The following is a 20,669-nucleotide window of genomic DNA, read 5'->3' on the forward strand; positions in this document are numbered from 1 at the left end:
GCTCTGGTGAGTTGGGGGTCCCTCTAGAGTGGTTTGGAGGGCAGGGAGCTGCAGGGTGGAGGGGTGAAGTGCCATGGCTCAGTGGTAGAGCACCTGCTTTGCATGCAGAAGGTTCCAAGTTCAATCTCTGGCATCTCCAGGTAGCGCTGGAAAAATTCCTGTCTGAAACCCTGGGGAGCTGCCTCCAGTCAGTGTTGACAATATTGGACTAGATGGCTCAATAGTTTGAATCAGTATATGGCTGCTTACTATGTTCCTAGAAGAGAATAAGTCCTGTCACATGATTGGAAGTCCACTTGTGCAGTGTTGTATTTCACCCACTATGTTTGCCCAGAAAAAATGTAATATAGAGGATTGTTTTATTTTTATTTATTTATTATTTATTATTAAATTTATTAATCTCCCATCTGGTTGGTCACCCAGCCACTCTGGGCGATGTACAACATACAATAAAACAGTTTAAAACAATAAAATTCTACAATAAAAACATTTTCTAAAATACCCTAACCCACCCCAAATGCCTGCCTGAACAACCACGTTTTTAATGCTCGACGGAAGCTCATTAAAGAGGGGGCATGACGGAGTTCCCTAGGGAGGGATTTCCACAGAGTGGGGGCCACCACAGAGAAGTCCCTCTCCCTCGTCCCCACCAGTCTAGCTGTCCTGGCTGATGGGACAGAGAGAAGGCCATCCGAGGCTGATCTTGTTAAGCGGCCTGTCTGGTGCCGCTTAAAATTGTTTCATATTTGTAATAGAGTGAGCAATTCTAAGTAAAGTGATGTAATTACAATATAATCTCATATGTTACTTCATATAATATGCATCTCCTGTCATTTTTAGTACATATTTAAGGTATGCAATCCAGCCAAACTTGGGTTTTTACAGTCCCATTATTTTCAGTGGCATACATTTGAGCATGTGCTTAATGCTTATGATGAAACCAGTTGGACTTTAAAGTGCTTAACTTTGGCAGGATTGTGCCCCTACTATTGTTCAGTGCTTAACATTAACACAAAACACATTCATTGGTTTTCAGTGTTTGTTTCAATCGTAAAGGTATTAGCACCAGGTTCAGAAGGTCAGAACTTTGGTCACCAACAACACTCAGTCCAAGAGATTCCTCACTAGTGCTAAGTTAAAAAGATACCACATTAATAATACCTGAGGTCCTAAGAATTTTAGTACCATTCAAGAATAATTATACTACTCCTTTTGTGGAAGCACAGCAGTAAAATGCTTCAAGGGCACTTAATGCTGTTTATTACTAGTATAAACTGAAAATAAAGCTAATGTTGTTGTGAGACATTTTTCCTTTTGATATTTTCCAGGCCATTAATTTTCTAAGATACCATAAGTAAGTGAGCTATTGCTTATGGTTCATTAATTTATTTTCAGGAATGTCATTGGGTATATTTTTGTGATGTAGTTCATTAATGTTTTTATTATGATAGTGTAATACGCTATTTCTTCCAAATGAAGGCGTTTTGATTAAGCCGAATGTTGGGCTTATGTGTATGGATTTTATAGTTGTCCAATTCATTTGTTTGGTTCTACTATGGATTTTGTTTCCTTCATTAGTAACTTCAAATGCTCTCTTTCAAAATATAATTGTTGATCTTGGCATCCTTTGGCAGAAATTTGTCAGATGCAGTAAACCTGATGAGTTTAAATGTGAACCTTTTTTCTAAGTTTCAATAAATATTTTTTTTAGAATTCTAGTTTATAATTGGGGGAGTAAATTCATTTGTAGTGCAATTAAATGACTTTATAGTAGATGAAGTACACCAGGCTGTTGAAATGAATGGTTGGGAATATACAAGAAGTTAAACAAGCTGTGAATTAGTAAACGTGTAGGATGCAGGCCAAGTCATTAATGGTTTCACAAGCTGTCTTAGACTTTCTCTTCAAGCCAAATCTTTGTTTCTTGCTCATAAATTGTTTCTTACTGCAAATGCAACATGTTTTCTCTCTCAAAATTATGTTAACCTTGAACAGAAGTTCATTCACAATTGTTGTGTTTCCCTAATCCCTCATCAGCATGGTTTTGTGAACTAGCTCAATAGCCATTTCTACTTTCTTTGGAGGTTACATAATTGTAGTTTGGAATCACTTCTCAAGATTTTGGTAGTGAGTAGCTATGAAAGAAATGTGTATGGCAATACATTCATAAAAGAATGAACTAATTGCTATTGTTAGCAGCATGATGTTTAGGCTTGGGTGGGCTGGTGATGGTTTCAGTCTTTTGAGGACTAGCTCTGAGCTATTTGAAAATGGTGACCAATATGAAATCCCAGTGACCTTTTTTCACCTTTGGGTGCTTTTCTGAGTTAGAGGAGCATTGCTTCAATATGTCTCATGATTTCCAGAAGAGTACAGGCGTTTATAAAATATCCCATATTGTTTGTAGAGATAAATATTATAGCGGTTTAATGTTTGCAGGTTGAATTCCTGGTTTTTGAGGCCATTCAATTAAAGAGTAGGAACAACTTTTCTTGCCAAATTAGTATTTATTCTGACTAAGGACCACTTTTTTAAAAAAGGGTCTTTCCTATATCAAAGTATGCCTCAATCCCTGTTTTAGATTTGCATGATAAGCCCACAATATCCCATCAGCATGTAAGAAATGGGGGCATAGCAGAAGTGTCTTGTTGTAGCATAATCAGTTAGTGATTTTTAACAAGAGAATCTCTTGTTCCAGTACATGAGGAAGAGAGTACATAGCTTTCAAAGAAAAAAAGAAAGATTTACCAGAGGTTCACCAAATGATATGGGTGAGGGAAGGATGTTGTGTTTAGTACATGGTACTCTGCATGGAGTTGTACTAGAGGACAGCAACAAAAATTTGGACCGGTAAACACGCATATACAGAATGGATCCTGGAGAACATACACTCTCACTCATACACTTTCTCATCCAACTTTGCTCTGCTTCATAATTTGGAGATGGATATCATCATGTAGTGGAGGAGCAAGCTGGCAGTCCTTCCATCACCACCACCACACAGCTCAAAGACCCTGTGAGACGTGCAGTCCACAACAATGCTGGATTGCACTGAAGTGTTGGTTGCACAATTCTCTCCTAGAAGAAATCACATGAACTTGACTTCCACACAAGCAGGCATCATGGTGGAGGAGAACCTGCCTCACACATTTTTGAAACGGGTGGTGAAGGACAGCCATCATGTGAACCACAGGTTACTGTATCCAATCCACCAGTTCTCTCTTCTCTATCCAGTCTCTGTTTTCCATCCTCCCTAATGCATTCCTGTGCCTTTCTCTCCATGCACCACCCTTTGCGGGTCACCAGGATAAGTGGAATATAATTTAAGATAGCAAGAGTGCACACAGCTTTCCAAAAGCTGTGTGTGTGTGTGTTCACAAAATGGTGTGAATGTATGAGAGGAGGGTATTGCATTATTAATTTTGTCATCAAAGTATGCACTCAAAGTATGCAAAGTATAGCACATGAAGATACCTTCTACACAACAATCCCAACAATTCCCTGGATGTACTATCTAGGGAAAGGACAGTGTTTTCCCAAGCACAACATACTTAGTTTGAATTTTGGGAAACTATCTCCTCAACAGAAGCCCTTGAGATATGGCATGAGTTTAAAAGATTATGATAGAAATTTATTGCACAAATATATTTTACTGTGTAAATGGAGAGCATTTGAGCAAAAGGAAGAACATATCTCTTCAAAGTAAATAAATAAAATGCCCTAAATCTGGGGTCCTTAGTTATTTTGGCCAGTAAACTGAATGAAAGATCAGAAGCATGGACACATGAAAATAATCCTTTTATATGTAGGAACTAAAGATGTTTTCCTCCTGTTAAGCTAGTCAAGTGACAGGAAGACAGTATCATTTTGTTCTTTGTTTACATTTGTTAAGAGTTAATTTGTACATATTTGGCTGATAAACAGTCTCTTCAATGGCATGCCTTTCTGTTGCCCAAATTTAGAAGAGGACTGAAACACTTATTCCAGCCTTCACCAACCTGGAGTCCTCCAAGTGTTTTGGATTTTGACTCCCATCAACCCCAGCCAGCATGGCCAACGGTCAGGAATTCTGGGAGTTGTAGTCCAAAATGTCTGAAGGGTACCAGGTTGGGGAAAACTGACTTATGTGTTTGTGTATTAGTATTTTCAATGTTGTTTTGAGTAGGATTTTTAAAAGTAGATATGTGGATAAGGGAGAGAACCACTTGTACAGCTGAAGCTGTACTTTGACTTCAACTTCAGAGCCGCTTGTCTGTTTAGTAGTGCTAATTCACTGCAGAGAAAAGCAGAAATAAATCTCTAGCTTAGTGTAGGGGTACTGTGCTCTGTGTACACATCCATTGGTTCAATCCTTATGCATGGGCTTTTCAAAACATTCCTTAGGAAATAAACTGGAGTTGCTTATAGGCAGTTTGCTTTATTAACTTTTCATACAGACAGGACTATACCATCTTTCAAGTTTACCACATGCCAGTTGAGGCAGAGTGATTCATTGTCCAAATGCAAGGAGAAGGATCTTAGTTCCTTATTACAGAATATTTCTCAGTAAGAAGCATCATTTGTACTAGTTTTCTATTGTTGGTGTTGGTTGCCAGGGGATTAGACACCGTATGATCTGTGCAGCAGCAAAGGTCGTTTTCACTGACAGTGCTTCATTTGTTCCAGTAGCCTTTTAGTTTTACCCCCCTCCCCACTACTGTATTTGTTGCACAGTGCCATCTGCTGTACTGTTTCTCTCACACTGTATTAATGATAGTGATACTCCTGATGAAGTATGTGGTATATTCTGTATGGTATTCTATTTTGAACTTCTGTTAGGCTGCCCTTCTTTGTCTGATAGGTAGACTGGTCATTATTTCACACTATTAATCTGAGTCTTACTTGTCGCCTAGACTCTACAGTTAAATAATTGAAATGTGATCAATGAATTGGTCATTGTATATATTTGGCCTTCAAGGCATTAGTCTTTTCACAAGTCTATGGCACTTGATAGGGGTTACTTCCCCCTAAATATAATAGACAGAGGCTCAAATACTTAAAGGAAAAGGTAGCTGAATGCAAAGGCTGAACAAAGCAGAAAGAACAAATCCAGAGAAGAAAGTGGATGATGCCAAGAAACCAAAGGGACAGTGAACTTAACCTTGGAGGAAGATAGGTAGACATATATATATAGAGAGAGAGAGAAAGAGAGAGAGAGAGAATGAGAGAGAGAGAGAGAGAGAGAGAGAGAGATGTAAGCCACTTGGAGCATAATTTAATGTGTGTGTGAAATTCATATACGTGAGCTTATATAATATTTGATCAACTATCCTGTGGGAAGGATTCCAAGAGAGAGGGAAGCAGGCAAAGATAACATCAGGTGCCTGCTACAGCTGGGCTATCCCCTTACCCCACTTGGCCATCTATCACCAACTGCCCTGAGGGAAGGATCCAGATATGTTTTAATATTTGTATTGTGATTTTATTAATGCATTTTCATTGACATTCCTGGGAAGTTGCCTTGGAAAGATTTGTATGAATCACTGAAACAAATAAATATAATGAGTGGACTGTGAAGAGACAGAAGAATACATGCCAGTTGAAATAAATTACTATACTAAGTTGCATGGCTTCACCTCAGGAAGGGCATGACATGTTCTAAAGTGTAAAACTGCAGGAAGTACAGAGGGTGGGATGTGATTTGTATTTTGCCTAATGTGCAATGTCATCCTGATTTCAATGTGGTGCAGTCTGTTTTGGCTTCCGTACCCTGAAATAGGGACAGTGCTGTCAGATTGAGAAAATGAAAGAAAAGTGTATCTCGAGAAATGACCCTACAGTGATAATAAGAGAAACCATTTTGGCTATGTGAACAGAGGCTAGGAAGATCAAGATGAAATCTTCTTCATAGGTCTTCTTGAAAGTTGTACATATCAATATAACTACAGATGAATCATATCTTCTGTAACCCCTTTTACTAAATCCTGAATGCAACAATACCAGCCCTGCCCAGTTACCACTTTTATATTTTATGAAATCTATTCCATTTGTCATCTTAGACTACAGTAAACCTGTTAAATGTATCCCTTAGGGAATTAATCATAGGTGAATAATTTAACTCTAGGTTGACTCAGCCACTGGTCATCTGCCCCAGTGGTGATAAACTCTGTTCATTGGTCACATCAATGACAGTAAGTGTACTACTTTCACAATTGGCAAAGAGAAGCTGTCTCATCATGAAGCTTACATTCTCTCTCTCTTTTGGGTTTCATATATGATATCATCCTGAGAAGTCAGAGGTGGATTATGAATCATGAATATGATGCATACTTGCAGAATACGCGTTCTTAGAGTTAATTATAATGTTGTGCCATATCAGTTTTCCTCACCATAAAAAACAGTAATGAGTACTCCGAAAACCATTTTAATACATTTTTGTGTGTAATTGGATTTATCAGTGGTTAATTGGTTGGCTGACGTGGCAAGTAGGGTCAGAAAACATAATTCTGGAATCACCACTCAAATGTTAAACATGTTCTACTTCCGTAGCATATCTATTTAGTAATCTCTATTAGATCTTACTCTGATGCTTTTCTCTCTCTCTCTCTCTCTCTCTTTTAAAGTGCTGTTTATTTGGTGCGGCATAAGGAAACCAGACAGAGGTTTGCCATGAAGAAGATTAACAAACAAAATCTCATTCTTCGAAACCAGATTCAGCAGGCTTTTGTTGAGCGTGATATCCTGACATTTGCAGAAAATCCATTTGTAGTCAGCATGTATTGTTCCTTTGAAACTAGACGCCATTTATGCATGGCCATGGAATACGTAGAAGGTACAGTATTTGTTTTGCATACAGTGGCAAGCACTGTGTAATATAATACCGCAAAATAAGAATAAATTCAATGTATTTACACTACAGATTCCCCTGTCCCAATATGGAACAAGCATTTCATAATTCCTTGGTTCAAAAAATGGGCCTCAGTAAGTTGTAATTCTTACCTACTAGTTAGAGTACTGGGCTAGGACTGGGGAGACCCAGGTTTAAAACCTACTGAGCCGTGATCTGAGTGGGTGACCATGGAACAGTCACTATCTCGCAGCCTAACCCACCTAACAGGGTTATGTAGAGAATAAACTGGGGGGAAGGGAAACCATGTACTCCGCCTTGAGTTCCTTGGAGGAAAGGGGAGATATAAAATAAATAATAGAGCAACTAGGGTTGAACCAAAATGACTCCCCCTCCCCCAGGTTCATGTGGTAGCAAATTGGGGAAGCTGTTTTCAGTGGGGGTGGAGGGCAAAATGGGTCATGGTAGTTCAGGAGGGATAGGGCGTTTTGCTTACCATGGTGCTAGTTGTAGTTCTCTTGCTTTTCTTTTTCTTTTTACTATAGAAGAAAAACTGCTTGCAGCGGCAGTGGTAGCACAGACCCCTGGGCACTGTCTCCCCCCTGCCCCTGGGTATGTCTTAGGGAGAATCATGGCAGAGGCCTTTCTCTGCTTCAGATACTGTCACCACCACTTAGACCATTTTTCAAGAATATGGTGTGCTTTTAAAAGTATTTTGAAAGAGCTGCCAACATAACAGCAACTGACATTTCTTCTGTAGTAATTTTTCTTTACTACACCAAACTGTGCAAAATCTATGCAAACTAAGTAAAGCATCCCACCAAACTGCAAAATCATAGAGCCAATTTAAAGGGCAAAATGCTCTCCCCCCCCCCCTTCAGGTAAGCCAGCAAATCACCTCATGGAGATTTGGCCCAGCCCTAATTATAACCTCCTCATATTATTTGGTTCAGATTTTAATCTGAACCAGAGAAGAACTCCCTTGCTTCCACCATTCCACTTACCTGACAACTGCTGTGGTAGTACCAGGGACGGGAGGCATTTCTGTCTCTTTTTCTCCTTTCTCTAGTGCTTGGAATACTGAAGGAAGTGACTCAGGTGCAAGGAAACTTAGGGAATGTAATTCTTTTCTCTCTGCTGCAGCTGGACCAGACTGTAGTGTCCACAGCAGCAAACAGCTTGTTAAGTCGTGGCAGTGGTGAGGGGCCAGGGGAGGCTCATGGAGTTGGGAAAGGGATTGGACCCTGCTGCAATCTTGGTAACATCTGGAGTGCAGTAGGGTCTGATTTGGCTTGTAATTATGCTTGAAAGTAGCTGAGCAGTATTTTGACTTGAGGAAAATAACTGGGCTACCTGACTGTAGTTACGAATTGAGTCCAGGGTGATTCACCTATCACAGCTAGAAGTAGGGAGGAAGGCTCCCTTCTTTGTTTTCTTCAGATGGCATCACGCTTGTACTAGGCATTCATGCTAAAATGAGATGTATTTCCTCTCTCTTTGTTTGGCCATATTTCTATTAGAGTATTTGCAATAAAGCACGTGCTTTATGAAAACAGTTACAAAGGAGATGCATATACTTAAACATTCAACAGTAGTTTCTTTAACTAGGTTGAATGAATATAACACCATTTTTAGAAAATAATGCTTTATTTTCTGCATTTTTTTTAGTATTAGTCTTATTACTGTAAGAATTCTAAAAAAGTATGTCTTTTCACTCACTTTTACATATGTCGTCCTTAACTATAATTTCAAGTGCCAAACTGAATTTTGAACGATTTACTGCTGGACTTTCAGTGAGGAATAAACTGTACTAACACATTGTGTTTTAGGTGGAGACTGTGCTACTTTAATGAAAAATATGGGTCCTCTGCCTGTAGATATGGCCAGGATGTATTTTGCAGAGACTGTTCTGGCATTGGAGTATCTCCACAACTATGGAATAGTACACAGGGATTTGAAACCAGACAAGTATGTATACAGCATGTAACTACAAGAAAATAGTTGCCTGAAAACTAAGCACACAGAATATGAAGGAAGACAGTTATAGTGTTCCTACTTCATCCACCTTTTAACAGGTGGTAACTACTGTAGCTCTTTTAAGTATGAACTAAAATCTTTTCGCAAACTTCTAGTCTATGGGATTATGATTTTAATATTTTCCTCATGAATTATTTTAATGGAAGAGCTAAATTACGATTGATTCTACACAATTTTCAGAATTTATACTTTCAGCTTTTAGAAGTGTCTTGACACCATCAGAAATTTGTTTTACAGCAAACTTTTAGTATGATGGCTGCTACCATGTGTGTAGAAACTTCTTGCTTCTGCTTCAGTAGTTATTGTTTTCCCCCCCCTTCCTATTCCTAAATGGGAAAAGAAGACATATATCTTATTACTTCTTGGTCTACTTATTTATAGTGTTTTAAAAGTTTTCCCCCTAGAACCATTTATATGCATATTAAGAGCTCCCTTCTTCTTAGACACTTCCGTGTCCTTTTTTAGTTTGAGGCATATGTATTTGTCGGCTATTTATTATCTTAATAGACAAAGGTGGATATAGCATAAAGCCTAATTAATAACTTTCCAAATTCTACCCATTGGAGAGATCGGTCACACTTCTCCTTTTGTGGAATGATCCTTTAGTAAACAAAGATGTACTAACTGGCTGGGCTGTTTGGGACTGTGGCATTCTCACTAGTAGCACTCCAATTCTCGGGAAATGAAGCCAAACACCCCACATAATAATGTACCCCTTTGTTGAGCTTATTTCATGATGTTCTCAGGTGGCATGTGGTTATAATCTAGACTTAAAATTACGTTCCGCAGTGAGAACATCTTGTTAACAACAGTGAAGTAGTAGGTAATAGTAATCTACTGTCATTCTCATTTGCAGTTTATTGGTAACATCCATGGGACATATAAAATTAACAGATTTTGGGCTATCTAAGGTTGGCCTCATGAGTATGACCACCAATCTTTATGAGGGTCACATTGAGAAGGATGCTAGAGAATTTCTGGATAAACAGGTAGGAGATGTGTCCTTTTAATTGTATTTGCATAACAGTTTACAAACTAGATGCATTGTAGAAATTCTACAAATGATTTTTTATTTCTATACTGGTGTTACCTTTACTGTTGCACTGCAGATTGTTCCAGACATTTTTTTCCACCATTATGGTCTATTAGTAAGATGAACGATCTAATTGCGAGCAAGTGAGATTGTGAGAAAGACAAATGGAAAGTTGTTTTTATAAAGAATTCAGGAGTCTCAGCAGAGTACTTGTGGAACTCATGATGCATTGTACAATCAAGGGTGCTAAAAATCCTAGCTATGGCCCATTTCCCTTTAAGCATGCCTCATTACCATTTGCCCACAATCTGTTCACTCTAAGAGTTACTTAAGGTAAAACCATAGAAGTTTTTGTGTTAAAGTAAGAATAAGCCAATTGTGTTTAGTAGAAGTATATGCAATCTACTGTGACTTCATAATAGCAAGCAGCCTTTATGAAATATTATTCTGCATAAGTTCAGTTGAAACCTTTCATTAGAAAGTGTGTGTGTGTGTGTGTGTGTGTGTGTGTGTAATAAGCCCAAGAGAAAGTTTGAAATTCTCTACCATGGTTTTTTTTTAAAATACATTGGAAGATATCAACAGAGAAATTGATGCACAAAACACATTCAGTTTTGTTTTTCTTTCCTCATTTTTAGGTTTGTGGCACTCCGGAATATATAGCTCCAGAAGTGATTCTGAGGCAGGGTTACGGCAAGCCAGTGGACTGGTGGTCCATGGGAATTATCCTTTATGAGTTTCTTGTTGGGTGTGTACCATTTTTTGGGGATACGCCAGAAGAGCTATTTGGACAAGTCATTAGTGGTAAATATGACAAAGCTGAAATTATTATCCTTAAAATTATGAGAATGGCCACCTGGCCAGCTTTAAAGGCTTAATCAGGCCTTGGTTGCTCCTAGGAGAAACTGACAATCCTATCTTCTCCATGTAAGAATCACTAAAATCTGTATTATTTTTCTAAGTCATTTACCATAAATAAAACATGTAATTGCTCACAACACTCAGCAGAATTACAAGGCTGGAATTTGAACTTGAGAAACAAAGCAGGACTGAATTCAGTGATGATCATCATAAAGTATTTTTCTTCGTGGTCTGTGTGCATCACACACAGTGGCTCTGTGCCTGCTCAGAGCCCTGTTTCAGGAAAACTTCTATAGCTGAAGAATTTTGGTGGGAACCCTCCCCCAGTGTCTCATTCCACATGTCCCTAGCAGGTTCCCACTTATTTTCTCAGTTCTCTTTTGATCACCATTGTGGTAGCCTCGTTCGGGAACTTCTCTGCGTTCTGTAAAAAATTGGATTATTGTTGAGGCTTTATTCTCTCTCTTTATCTCTCTGTCTCTCTTTCACTCTGTCTTCTCTCTCTCTCTCTCTCTCTCTCTCTCTCTCTCTCTCTGAGTTTTCTGTTTTATTTTTCACAATCCTGCAATCACTTGCTGGGTGTATGGCTCTCTGGGCACCTCACCGTAAGTGTGTCCACTATGGGAGTAAGTTACCCCTGATGAACAGACATTCTTTGTGCCTTTTCTACCTGGGAGAAGGGCATAAGGTGGACATGCATTCACATTGCTAGGCTTTTATGAAGCAAGCCAGGAGCAATCGCTCAGATAATTTCCATGCAGTTTTGTAGAGAAAAGCGATGGAGGTATGGCTCAAACATTTAGCTCTTCTGAGGGCACTTCTGCTATGTTGCAGCCTATGCAAGTCTCAAGGCCCCCCCCCCCCCGTCCATAGTTGTGCTACTCATTCTGGCAAGCAAACTGACACACCCGTGGAAGGGCAGTCACCGAGCTGACAAGAGCCACCCACACTGGTTGACACTTTCATTTGACAAAAAAGTTATCAAAACAGGCCAGAGCTTCGAAACCCCCTTCTACTCTTTCTTCTGAACCAAAGAAGAACAACAAGAAGAAGAAGAAGAGCTCTAAAAAGGCGGCAGAATTGATACAGCACCAGCCGTGGTCAACAGTTTTGATCTCGATTCCCACTCCACCACCAGTGTTACATTCGTCGATACCGGTGGTTGCTTTGGTGCTGACACAGCGGCCCATACCGATAGCTTCTATGTTGGAAGGCAAGATTTGGGTACCTTTGCAATCCAACCACTGCCTCCCCCAGATCATAACTCTCCCACACTGGAGGCATTCAAGACAAGGCTGGACAGCCATCTGTCAGGGATGCTCTGACTTGGATTCCTGCATTGAGCAGGGGGTTAGACTCGATGGCCTTGTAGGCCCCTTCCAACCCTACTATTCTATGATTCTATCAGTACCTATCTTCTCAGTATAGGAGATCCCCATCACATAGACCTCAGTCTCCAGATTCTGTCCTTTCAGTAGCATCGTTACAGTGGAATCATGGCTCTAGACTTTACGAGCAATGCCAGTTTCAGTCTCAATCACCTCTGTCAGATTGGGATCAGCAGTCTGAACGAGACATGCTGTACAGGAGATCTTGAGAGTGGGAAGTACCCCGTTTGGAATGCTATGGCGGAGAGTACTATTATCTTCACTATGAGGCCTGTGAAACCAATACTCATTGATATTGACCAGCACCTCCTGCCACAATCTCGAGACCGCCAGATGATCTTTCTGGCAACCCCTCTAATACCACTTCCCCAATCAGTGCCTCTGCTGTCTTTCTTGGCTCAGCCTCCACTGCTCTGTTGCTTGACTGAGACTGCAGCAGCATTGGTGGCTATACCACATCCACCCATGTCACAAGACCAACAACAGAAGCTGGATCCTCCAGTGGCTTTTCTATTGTCCGGTAGCGACAACTGTCAGTCAGATTCGACATCTCACTCCACCCTGCATATGTCTATCTCTCCAGATGCAGCAGTCAGTTCTCAGGATGCGATCTCCCCATCTGAGGATCTTGGTCAGTTTTATCCATATCATTCAGTCCTTGCACCTTGAAACACAGCAGCCTGTTTGCACCATCCAAGACCCAGTGTTCGTTGTAGTTCATACTGAGTTGTCAATGCTGGTGGCAAACTCACTTCATCCACCCCTAGCTAATGCTGTACAACAGTTGTGGACGGCGCCCTCATCCATGCCTCCTGCATCTAAACAACTCAAGGGGATGTATTGTGTACAGGAGAAAGTTCCCAGTTTTCTCTTTACCCATGCTTCCCTGAACTCCATTGTAGTGGAGGCAGCACAAACTAAATCACGGATACTTCATTCCTTGCCTGTGGACAAGGAGAGCCATTGCCTTGATGTAATGGGAAGATGTCTATAATCTTTGGCTACCCTAAGAATTAAGGTATCAACTTACCAGGCAGCCATGTTCCGTTACCAGCTACTCCTCTGGTAGAAGATTGAGCACCTCTTTGACCATCTTCCCGAGGATAAGAAAGATCTTGCTCAGGGATTAAAGAATGAGCCCAATTTTTGGGAAGTAATGCCCAGCCAGTCCCTGAGTCGAGGAGAGCCCCAATGAACTGGAGTCTCTGCTCTGGTTTCAGATGTGATTTTCCCTCATTGATGTGGAGGCCCAGATCATGTAGGAGATTATAGATAATTTCAATTGACCGAAGAAGCTCGCACCTGATTGATGCTACTGATGAGAACATCCCGGCCCTGATACAGCATATCCTCAGCTCACAAGCCCACCACGAGACCCTCTTATGTCAGGAAGTGGGCTGCTTTTTCATCCTTTGCCTGTTTGAAAGCCTTTGACCCTGTTAGGTGCTCCGTGCACCAAGTTCTTCAGTTCCTGTTGTCACTTTTCAACAAAGGGTTGAAACTGTCTTCTCTCTGTGTCTACCTTGCTGTGGTTTCTGTCTCTCATTTCCAGTTGAAGGCTTGTCTCAAGCCTTTCAGTTGTTTTGCTGGCGTAGTCCTCCAAGCCCTTTGAGCTGCTAGCAACTGTGGATCTTCACTTCCTGTCTTGGAAGATGGCATTCCTAGTGGCTATCACATTGGCATGGCACTCTGGTGAGCAATGCGCCTTTACATAGACCTCACTTTTCATAGAGACAAGGTGGTTCTTCATCCCGATGTCAGTTTCCTCTCCATGGTGGTGTCAGAGTTTCATCTGAACCAGGATGTCGTTCTTCCTACTTTCTTTCCCACTCTGTCTACTCCACCTGAGTTGACCCTTCACACCCTAGATGTTTGTTGAGCGCTGGCTTTCTACAAGTCGAGGACTGAGTCAATCCAACAATCCTCCTGTCTGTTCATCTGCTATGGTGCCAAATGTAAGGGTCTTCCAGAGTCGTCACAATACCTTGCTTTGTGGGTCATCAAGACGATCCAGCTAGTGTATGAGGCAACTAGTCTCAAATTGTCTTCTTCAGTCCAAGTTCACTCTACTCGTGTGATGGTGACACTGATTTGACAGGGGAGTCACTATTCCTGAACTATGTAGGACTGCAACCTGGTCAAAGACATCAACTTTCATTGGTCACTTCCAACTACAAGCCAGAGCTGACTGCTCTTTTGGGCGTGTGGTCCTCTCCTCTGTTCTGCAGTAAGACACCAACCCACTCCAGTAAGTCAGCTTGCTACTCACCTATGTGTGTGATGCACAGGGACCATAAAGGAGAAAGTCACGTTTCTTATGTAGTTCTTGTCAAGGGCTCCTTGGAGGGCTCTCAGTCTAATCCAGTAGCCAAGTCCGGACACAGACAAAGGGATTCTTTTCAAAGCTTTATTCTTCTTTTACAACTTAACAGCTCTACAGGTAGCAACTAGATCTGAGCAGCAGCATCCCTATGCCCTAAGTTAGAACAGTTGGTCCCCGTTTGAAAAGCAATTACTGGCAGACCCCTGAATATAAGGACTAGGGAGAATCCCTCCCCTTTTCCCTTGGATCCTCTGGGCGCAACCGTTCTTTGAGCGCCAACCGGGCGCTACGCCTCCTTTCCGCGCTCTCCATTTGGCGCCGCTCTCTGCGTCTGCGCCGCGCATCTAACCAGTCTGCTATTGGTTCTGGGTCACTCCCTGGACTGCTTTCTAATCTAGGAATGTGGGTGGGAGGAATCTCTGTCAGCTGCGGGCCCTGGGAAAAAGGGGCGCGCTCCTCTCCCAGGAGCGACTGCTCTTCCTCCAAATCAGAACTACTCTGGGATTCTATGGGCTCAGTGTCCACCCTGACAGTTCTTCAAGTGGTCATCTGTGCATTCACACAACCCACCCACCATACCCTCTTCGGAGTCATACGTGATTTCTCCTTGGCTCTGACGCTACAATGACAGTCTCAAGGAAATGAGGGAATAAGCAGGAATCCGCTAGGGACATGTGCACTGGGACAGTGGAAGAGGGTGCTTGCCAAAATTCCTCAGCTATAGAAGTTTTCCCAGAATGAGGTTTTGTTAGGGGCGTCTTTAGAGGAGGGCTCACCTCGGCACGGGCCCCGGATGTTTTTTTGAGTTGTGCCCTGGATCTTTTGAGCCATCCTAATTGCCATTTTCTTTTACATTTTCCCATAGACTTGCATTGGAAAACAAAAATGGCCATAACTTGTGTGTATGACAAATACATGAAACTTGGAGGCTTGGTAGCCCCCATAGAGCTGACTGAGCCTGCCAAAGTTCAGACAGGTCAAGTGGCTTTTGTGCTAGCCACAGGTAAAATTTGCTTTTTCCAAGAAAATCTGTCAAAGTAAAGAGCTATATTTTTTTTGTGCTTCCACGTAAATGCATGGAATTTGGAGACCTGGCAGGCCCTATGAAGCTGACTGAACCTACCAAATTTCAGACAGTTAGGTCCAGTGGCTTTTGCGCTAGCCATGCATAAAGTTTCCTTTTCTCAAAGTCTAAAACAAAAAGTAAAAACTGTCAAGCCACCCAGGAGATTAGGGATACTAATCAAAAGTTGTTTAAGATGACCATTAGGAGGTCTCTCCTCCTCCTTTTCTGCTCTTATATGCCCACTGTTGGCAGCTTGCCTGCAATGAAATTTTGAAGAGAGAGAAGGAAGAGAAAAAATTGCTCCATGTGAAATACTGGTATTTCACACAGCACCTGATTTTACTGCCCCAAACTGGAACCTTTGGATTCTGCAGAAGTTTAGTAGCTTCAGTACAGCAAAGGATCCAATCAGCCTCCATAAACTTCTTTCTCCCCCTCCACTTTAATTTCCCCTAAATAGCTGTAGGACTCAAATAATCCCAAAGGGAGGGTTAGGGCTATGTGGTGTCATGATTGAGAAACTGCTGGGGCTTTTAAATAGGTTCTACAGTTTTAAAAAAGCTAGAAAAAACCCTCAGCCACCTCACCTCATAAAGTTCATTTAAGTACATGTAATCCTTACAAACCCTCCACAGCCTCCTAAATTCCTCTGAAGTACCACCTCTCCAAAAGGAGCCACTTGACTTAGAGAATTCTCTCTACCCCGCAACCCCATGCACATTTCCAGTCACCATTCTTCTTCTCCCCTCCCCTCCCTTCCCCTGTCCTTCCTTCCTTCCTTTTCTTTATTCCACCCAGAGCATACCTTGGGGAATTCTTAAAGAAACTTCTCTTCAATGGGCTAGAGAAGTTCTGAACTGTATTTGACTTTATACAAACGGACAAGCGGGTTGGTTTTTCTCCTCCTCCTCACTCAGGTCTTTCAGAAGAGTGGGTTCACATGGTCACAGAGAAACAAATCTGGGGCTGTTTTGTTTGTCAGTTGCCATTATCCAGCAACAGGAAGGGCTGTAGCACAGTGGTAGAGCACATGCTTGGCATGCAGAAGGTCCGAGGTTCAATCCCCAGCATCTCCAGGTAGGGCTACGAAAGAATCCGGCCTGAAACCCTGGAGTGCCGCTGCTGCCAGTCATTGTCTACAATTCTGTGCTAGATGGACCCAGGGTCTGACTCATTATAAGGCAGCTTCCTATGTTCCTATGAACAGAAAGCTTTAATTGAAAAATAGGAGTTTTTGGTTTGTTTTTTAAGTGGAGGGGAGATAAATATTGCTAATTGATGCAATCCTATGTATGCCTACTGAGAAGTCCCATTATCTTGGAGTGGGAGTTGGGCAAGCCTTTGTAGAGAGGGCATTCCATAGTTGGACACCACTGCTGAGAAAGCCAGTTCGTTTGTTGACTCACATTGTACCTTTCATGGATAAAGGGATCTGAAGAAAAGCCTCAGCAAACGATTTGAAATACCTTTTAATAAATAACAATTCAAAATTATCACTATCCACATGCTTACAATCTAAGGCAACTGAGATTAACAGAACAGCGAGTAATGGAATAGAAAGAAAAGGTTATATCAGTGTTGGTGAAGAAAAAAAAAGAAAGAAGATGAATTATCAATAAGTGTACAAGAACAATCATACTAGAAAAGCAAGAGGAAAAACATTTTTAAAAGGAAAGAGTGGTAGCCACAAATTAGGGGAGAGTTGCTTAATCGGAAAGGAACTATATCTGGATTGTTTAGAATTTTAGAATTAATGAAGTCTCTTCAGCCCTTAATTTAAAAAATCAGGCAAAAAAAAGTTCATATGTACTTAATTTGCATAAATGGGGAAATGCCTAATGATACAATGCAATAAATTAACAGAAATGTAATAAAACCCTAAAACAAATGTTTCCCAAATAATAAATAATGGGGAAAAGAAGGATTCAAATGCAGTTCACAGACTGTTAATGATTTCACTGGTAGTTGTTACAGTATAATGTTATTTCTGTAACAGCTGTTCTTCTTTCATTTAAAATTCAATAACCTTTTAGATCTTAACCTGCAGGCTGACCCTAAGTATTGTTATGCAGCTTGTGGCAATACTAAATGATAATTAAACTGTATCTATCACTATCCTACCTGCTGTTCTCATACATTTTCCAGATGCATAGATGTAGTCGGCCACTGTTTATGCCAAATAGTTAACAGAATGACGTCTCTGCTTCTGGTTGTTTCCCAATCCGTTTTACAAAATATGGCGAGAAGGTCCACTAGTAAAAGGGTTGGGGGGAAGGCTGCAATTCTGTATATAAGGGGGTGTTCTGTTAGATCATCCAACTAGGCGTATTCGTAAATAAATGAAATGGATTTGTGGGTTGCCTGCGGTAAATGGCCTTTTTATACAAAATACTAGCTGTTTATAGATTTATAAACATACTGTTTCTGATGTGTTATACCAAGGCCTGAATAGCAAGGGGAAGTCAAATGTTTAATTAAAACACATAGCAAATGATGGCTTTGTTTTTTATCCCTTAGGGCAGCAATACATATTCATATTGTATTTTTAATCGCATTACAATGGCATAAAAAAGCCGTAGGCAGGCAAACATAGAAATTACTCATGCTTTTATTATATTCTTTTGTGTTTACACACTTGGGTATATACATACTAAATTATATGATAAAGTAATAGGCAGGGTTTTTAAGAGTGGGGAAAACATGTGCACACCGCAGTATTAACTTCAGAAAATTGGCATTATTTGGGAAGCACTCCTTCCCTAGTGCTTTCCTCTTCTGCACTGAGATTCCTTTTTTAAAAATATATTTTTATTTATTTTATCTTTATAAATGAAATAAACAATACCAAAACTACCAGCAACCTGATCAATACTACAATTTCCCAACAATACAATATTCTGATGAGGACACCACAATAACAAAAAGAGAAGGAAAAAGAAAAAAAAAAAAAAAAGGAAAAGGGAAGAGAAAAGAGGAAAGGAAGTGAAGAAAAAAGAAGATTCTTTCCCCTTCCCTCCCCTTCTCCCTCCCCTTTAAAGAATTAAGTTTAAACTCCAATACCCCCGGCCTCTGATGCCATTCTGTTTTTAAAATTATATCTATAACCTTAACAATCTTACAGTTTAATAAACAACCTTACATTTCAATATCATATCAATCTTATATCAAAGAAACAGGTCTACAGTTAATTCCCAGTAGCCTATAGTAGTAGTAGTAATTAAAAGAAATATAGTGTTATAGAATAATAAAACTTAAAATAAACCTTCAACAATCAGTAATATATCTTATATATAAATGCATGTGCACAATTACCCTCAAACAATAAATTTAAATACAGCATACCATATCTATTTTGAAATAAAAAATATAAAGAAAAGCAAGAAAAAAGGAAAGATGAAAGAGAATAAACAAATATATGTATAATCATTTATCTTCTGACCTAGCCTGGATCATGTAGACTAAACACAAACAGTTAACAAAGCTTGTTTAAAGATTCCAGTTCATGAGGTTGTAACAGAATTCTCACACATTTTTACATTCAGCCATGCCTCCGCCATTTCATGATTTAGAAACTTCTTCATCTGACCTTCAGACACAATACAAAGTGTAGCAGGATATTTTAAGTAATATTGTAAGTTCATTTGTTTTGCCATATTTTTTGGTTTGATTAATTGCCTTCTTTTATTCGCCACCTCTTTGATGTGGTCTGGAAATAACATAGCTTTATCTTGTTTCCAGGAAAGGCTTCCACCCTCTCTTGCCAAACGCGGGATATAATTCTTTGTAGAGACTTTTGCAAATTGGACTATGATTGTGTAATCAGTCCCTTTAGCATTTGGCACACGAAATGCCTGCTCAGTATGAAGTAAATCAAATGGGATAGGGAGTATCTCATGAAAACGTTTATCCACAAAAATAGGCAATTTTACATCATTAGACAGATTTTTAATCCCAATGAGACGTACATTGGATCTCCCCGTGAAGGCCTCCAGTTGAGAAATTCTATCAGAGGCATTTTTAAAACAAATTTGTGTCGTAGCTTCATTTCCTGCCACTCGGTCTTCTAGCTCATTAATTTTCATCTCCATTTTTTGCCATGACGCATTAATTAAATCTACAGCTCCTTGCAAGGTGGTGATGGAATTTTGGATTACATCCAGTCTTTTGGCTTGCTCCATAAATTGCGAAGATAAAGTCTTTATCAGAGTAAATAATTCCCCTATATCTTCTGTTCTCGAAACGTTTGACACAGGAGGAGTGGGGGGAGTAGATGCCAGCTCCCTTCTTCTCGGCGCAGACATGTTTCTCTCTAACAGATCTTGCAGGTCCTCAGATGTTCTCAAATACTATTAACATTTCTTAAATCATCCCTCAGAAGTTGTTGATATTTCTTAAAGCATATATTATTATGGAACACGTCAGCCCTGTTTTCTCCTATGAAATAGGAGTCTCAGTACAGCTTTTTGTGTTGGTAAAGCTTTGGAGAGATAATCCTGGAATCTGGCCCCCCACTATCTCGAGGGGGGTACTTTTCTCCAAGATATTATCCAGATGTTGCCTTGCCCCCCTTTTAATTCCAGGGGGGAATGAAAAGGTTTTTCAACCTTTTAAAAAGCTGTTTGAGAAAGCTCCCATGGAGTGCCCGTGGGGTGGGATGGTACCAGAGCAACATTGGTTCCAACCAGAAGTCCTTAGATGTTGCCCCCTAGGAGAAAGAAGAATATAGGGGTGCTTCCAGACAAGGCTCTTTCTATGAGATCACACTGCCTCATTCACGGAATTTTATGGGGAATCCAGATGATGGTTCTCTTCAGTTCATAGCCCCATTGTGTTTTCCCACTGCTTCTTCTGTCTTTTTTTTTTTACCAGAAAAAAATCATTAAAGGAGAAAAGATAGATTAGTTGCACAATGCCTTTTAATGGATAGAGCTTGGAGCCTTCCATCGGGAAACACCCTAGGTTTCTTTAAAGCTTACTTCTCATTTAGCTACTGAACCCTTCCTCTTACTATTTTTTTTTATCATCCCTTCTGTTAAATTGTATTGGGAGTGATTTACCCAAGTAATCAACACAAGTGCGCTAAGGATTGATGTGACTAAATCCCATGATTTATTCCAACATGAATTTAACCTTTT

The 20,669-nt window shown here is 40.4% G+C and overlaps 1 protein-coding gene across 1 annotated transcript in view; it reads left to right on the forward strand.

The window, feature by feature from the left end:
* MAST4 (microtubule associated serine/threonine kinase family member 4) overlaps positions 1-20,669 on the forward strand; it is a 373,102-nt gene that overhangs the window by 327,315 nt on the left and 25,118 nt on the right. Inside the window, exons 16-19 of the mRNA XM_084833380.1 lie at positions 6,603-6,811; positions 8,656-8,794; positions 9,720-9,852; positions 10,535-10,700. Of these exons, the coding sequence (XP_084689506.1) occupies positions 6,603-6,811; positions 8,656-8,794; positions 9,720-9,852; positions 10,535-10,700 (647 nt within the window). The remainder of the gene's footprint in view (positions 1-6,602; positions 6,812-8,655; positions 8,795-9,719; positions 9,853-10,534; positions 10,701-20,669) is intronic.

The sequence above is a fragment of the Heloderma suspectum genome, chromosome 2, assembly GCF_057233095.1.
Source record: "Heloderma suspectum isolate Gila_16-S chromosome 2, 16-S_ref, whole genome shotgun sequence".
NCBI classification, from domain to species: domain Eukaryota; kingdom Metazoa; phylum Chordata; class Lepidosauria; order Squamata; family Helodermatidae; genus Heloderma; species Heloderma suspectum.